Raw genomic sequence first — 5,022 nt, 5'->3', positions numbered from 1 at the left:
CTATGAAAACTTCACAGGAATAATTGTTTTCTTTTCCTTCTTTTAGTTGGACCACCGCTTCTCATTCCAGTTTACTTCCACATTCAAATAATACACACCATGATTTCCCGCCGTGACTGGGTGGTAAGATGCTATCTAAAGTGTTACAGTGCAGATTATATTAAAGGTCCCATGGCATGAAAATGTCACTTTATGAGTTTTTTTAACATTAATATGTGTTCCCCCATTCTGGTATTACAGTGGCTAGAAATGGTGATAGGTGTAAACCAAGCCCTGGGTATCATGTGTTGCCTTCGAGAAAATGAAAGCTCAAATGGGCCAATCTACCGCGCCTTTCTCTGTTTTGCCCGCCAAGAGAATTTGGACACAGAAATGGAACTAGGAAAAGCTCATCGTGGAACTGGCTCTAGTGGCAGTAATTCTGCACCAATTTCAGGAAAGAGGCTTCAGACACAGTATTAGGGGACCACTAAGGCCTATATAAAAGAATCCACAAAGTACCATGTCATGGGACCTTTAAGATTTGTCAGGTCACATGTAGGCTAAGTAAAACTGAGAGATAAGTTTCAGGGAGTCATATTACTTTCCTTTCTTGTGAAGGATCTGGCTTGGTCTTCGTCTTACTACCTACGCTACCTGTGCTGTTCTATACCCATGTTTGGCCTGTTTGGCTCAGTGGTGTTCATCAGCCTTGTCAGGTAACAACCCTGACACACACTTACAGTACCATAATAGTATACTGCCATCAAACCACACACACACACACACACACACACACACACACACTCACTCACTCACTCTCTCTCTCTCTCTCTCTCTCTCTCTCTCTCTCTCTCTCCCATTGCGCTCTCACATAAGGCTACTCAGTCATTGTCACTGCAACTTACAGTAAAGAGCTGAATAGAAGAAAGGGGTAATAGAATGCAAAACATATTTTACCTGCTCATATTTAATAGATATAACAACAGTTTGGTGGGTAAATAGGGCATACATATTACCTCAAAATTCTGATTGACACCTCTGTCTTCTGAAAATCTCACAATTTGAAACTGCCTCTGAAAACGGGCAGACCTCAACGAGCCACATCAACTATGAGGTCAACTATATGGCTCCTCCTTATTTGGCTCTGGTCTCTATCTTTTTCACGCCCTGAAATTTACATAGGCTACACCAGTGATCTGAGATCAGGTAGTCTTCTGAATAGGATGCGCAGCTCTCAGAAATTGTTTACATTGTATGTCTGCTATATCCTAACTGAAGTCACTTCTGAGACTTTTTTATGCAAGAAATCAACTACGTAGAGGTTTTACGAAAAGTGATGGCTAATCCATACCCACGCAAAGTCACAGTTTCTGGGTTACTGGACTACCAAACGCCGCTGCCCTGACAGAGCTCCAGGGCCTGCAGCTTGCTGCTCTCCCTCCCCTTTTCCCACTAAATGGCCAATACAATGGCAATCTCTTAATACAGGTTCCAGTTTCTTATAATGGATATGTGTGTTTAGTTATTTAAACGAACAATAGGGAAAATATACACCTCTTGTCCGCTAGTCTCATTGCCACCGTGAGCTGGATGGGCCAATAAGAGGTAACTAGCTTCCTCCTAGCAAAACCTCTGAAATTCACAAAAATGTATTAAATTAAAATTGGACAAAAGTGTTAGCTTTGTAAGACCTCAAGGTATATGTCATATACAGTGGGGCTCGAAGGTTTTGGCACCCTAGGTAAAAATTTGTATTAATGTGCATAAAGAAACCAAGAAAAGATGGAAAAATCTCCAAAAGGAATCAAATGACAGATTAGACATTTGTATAATATGTCATAAAAACTTATGATTGATATTATTTCAATCACTTACACTTTCAAAATAAAAGAAAACTAAAAAAAGGCATCTGCAAAAGTTTGGGCACCCTGCAGAATTTATAGCATGCACCGCCCCCTTTGGAAAGGGGGCGGTGCATGTTATAATCTATAAGAAGATAGCAAAGCGCTTTCAGATGCCAATATCCTCTGTTTGGAATGGAATCAAGAAATGGCAGTCATCAGGAATGGTGGAGATTAAAGCAAGATCTGGAAGACCAAGAAAAATATCAGACAGAACAGCTTGCAGGATTGTGAGAAAAGTAAGTCAAAACCCATGTTTGACTGAACGATCCATCCACAAAGACCTGGCAGACACTGGAGATGTGGTACACCATTCCACTATAAAGAGATACTTGTACAAATATGGTCTTTATGGAAGAATCATCAGAAGAAAACCTCTTCTACATCGTCGGTGTTCCCTCTAATAAATCAAAATATAACTGTAACTTTCAACAGTTTTGGGCGCAACAATTTACATGCATCTCACCTAGTCATATTGACAACCTCCACGCATTTTGTAAGGTGTATCGCATTGGTTTTACGCACACGACGGGAAAAAATGGCTATACCCAGCACATTAAAACACAGTGGCACGATATCGCGCAGAAGCGGCTCAAATGGACACAGATTTCATCCCTTCGAATATGCTAGTAGCTCCTCCTAATGAGAACCCTCAAATTCCCAAAAAAGCACAGAATTGAAATTGGACAAAAGTGTTTGCTTTGTAAGACCTTAGGGTAGCTGTGATATACATGTCGTGACAAAATTCAAACTGTAAATATACTATAGTTATGTAAGTGTACCCTAGCTTGTTTTTAATATACTCACCAAGCTCCCCCCATTCAGTCTCTGGCTCCCCTGGATCTTCTAAGAACAGTGAAGGTGTTATCAATTGAGTATTTATTGGTCAGTAGGTGATGCTTTTACACCGGACGATCTACAATCTCCAACTTAACCTGCTCCCGACCAGGTTAGGCGTAAAGCTTAAGTTACCACAGTGATTGAACCCGGTGACAACTGATCCAACGTCATGATACAGAAAACCCTGGGCTAAACCTGAAGTTACCTCGATAAAGGCAAATCTTGCTTTGTAGTACAGACCTCTACTGTCTTGTGTCCACTGTGTTTGTGTGTGTGTGCGCTTCGTTCAACCAATCAGTGCACAGCTCATCCAAATATTCATAAACAGACCATATTAGACAGAAAACCTCTCGTTACAACCCAGGCCCAAATAACAGGGTAGCTTCAGGAGCAATATAACAGTACAAGGGCAATTTTCAGCCCAAACAATGTTACAAGAGACCTTAAGGAACAGGGTGTACTACTCTATGTAATCATTCTATCACCCCTTTAACATCCGTGAATGACTTAGTTTCAATGTATAAACCCTAAAGACCAAGATGTTGTGTTGTTGTGAATGACAGGTTTTTGGAGAGTCACGGGTTTGTGTGGGTGACTCAGATGAGTCATCTGCCCATGGACATTGACCACGAGAAGAACCAGGACTGGCTGTCCATGCAGGTACCTGGTTTTATTTAGAAACAGTCCACAGTCAGCCACTGGGATGTTCATGTGTAACCTAATCTTTTGTCTTGTCCTCTAATTTAGTTACAAGCCACCTGTAATATAAAGCAGTCCCTCTTCAACGACTGGTTCAGCGGACACCTCAACTTTCAAATCGAACACCAGTGAGTGAGTGGTTGAGTCTAAGGAGAACATGTTTATCATTTAAAACGTTTGTAGGAAAAAACAGACACAAAGCTTCTGAAATTAATGTGAGAAATAAAAAAAAATTAGATTCAAAAGGTAGTAAAAGTCCATCAAACGTCTCTGAAATTTTTAATTCCGGTGGAAATCCAAACATTTTCAGTGATGAGTATTATGTACAAATAATTTCAATATTTTACTCAGCCCGTGGTTCGAGTCACCAACTTTGGAGTTGGAGTTGAAGGTGCAATGTGTAATACTGACAGCTAGTGTTTAAAATAGTTACTTATTTACGGTGGAAATACCTTTATTTAACTTTTGCAAAGAAGAAAAACACAGATGACAATTTAAAATATATCAAACATATAATGGAAAGTATGGTGTTACATGTCAATGGGCATTTTTAAAAGGGTAAATAGAAATCCTGGAGCTTTTCCTGGTAGGTATACTGCTTATACCTGCGTATCACGTAGACTACACCACCGGTCTCTGGTCACGCAACTGTTAGAAACATGACTTGTTTTTTTAGGTGGGTTAGAATCTCGGCCTGGCTGTCAAACTGGGCAATTGATAACAACACACAGGCCAAAACCCAAACAGAAATTCTTTCACATTCTTGGCATGTTTCCTTATTAACTGATAACACTTTTTGTTACATTCAGTTCAAGTAATGCAAGGTCACACCACTGTATGACTTCATCAACAACAGGACCATGGCTGTTTTCACCAACATGAAGAAGACTGACTATGACAGAGTCGATTGTGAACTTTAAAATTAATCTGTTGTCTCAACGACTACAACAGTCACTAAGTTTAGAGAATTTAGAATAGCGGATAAGGACACAGCCCTGAGGGGACCCTGTTTATATGCTTAATTCTCCTGAAATGCATCCATTCACCCTTATTCTCTGAGTTCTGTCAGTTTAAAAAAAACACGGATCCAGCTTGTAGTCCATCGGTTCCTGTAGACACATAAAAGTAGTCAGAAACTTCATCAAACTTCCGAGTCCTAGTTCTTTAATGCTTGAGTCCGATTTAATAAATTCTTTAGTCAGAGTCTAAGTCCAAGTCATTAGCACGTGAGTCCAAGTTGGGTCACAATTCCAGAGAATAGCAACTCAAGACTTTTCAGAACCTTCAATAAATAACATGTTTTTATATTTATAGGGCCAGACTTTGTATAATTTAAACTGATGTAAAATCTGCTTTTCATTCAGTACAAGTAAAAGATTTTTTTTATTTCCAATGAAATAAAAATGGGGTGATGGAATTGCCATTTCTGTGTTGTTGTAAAAAGTCAATTGAAGTTCTTGTTTGCAGTATTCTTATTGGTGAAACATGCTTCACTGTACTTAACAGTATTTTCTTCAAATTTTTATTATTATTTATTTAAATTTAAAACACAATTGTTGAGACATGTTTTAGGCTGATGGACACCTTCTGTTGTTTTTGT

General features: G+C 39.3%; 1 protein-coding gene across 1 annotated transcript in view; it reads left to right on the top strand.

Annotated features, from left to right (window-relative positions):
- Nucleotides 1-3,591, top strand: part of LOC117949003 (fatty acid desaturase 2-like) — a 9,948-nt gene extending 6,357 nt beyond the window's left edge. Inside the window, exons 8-11 of the mRNA XM_034878989.1 lie at nt 47-123; nt 601-698; nt 3,287-3,383; nt 3,471-3,591. Of these exons, the coding sequence (XP_034734880.1) occupies nt 47-123; nt 601-698; nt 3,287-3,383; nt 3,471-3,554 (356 nt within the window). The 3' untranslated portion in view covers nt 3,555-3,591. The remainder of the gene's footprint in view (nt 1-46; nt 124-600; nt 699-3,286; nt 3,384-3,470) is intronic.
- The last annotated feature ends 1,431 nt before the right edge of the window (nt 3,592-5,022 follow it).

Source organism: Etheostoma cragini, chromosome 8 (assembly GCF_013103735.1).
Source record: "Etheostoma cragini isolate CJK2018 chromosome 8, CSU_Ecrag_1.0, whole genome shotgun sequence".
NCBI classification, from domain to species: domain Eukaryota; kingdom Metazoa; phylum Chordata; class Actinopteri; order Perciformes; family Percidae; genus Etheostoma; species Etheostoma cragini.
The sequence above is the reverse complement of the archived record's forward strand: the minus strand, read 5'-3'. Positions and strand labels throughout refer to the sequence as shown.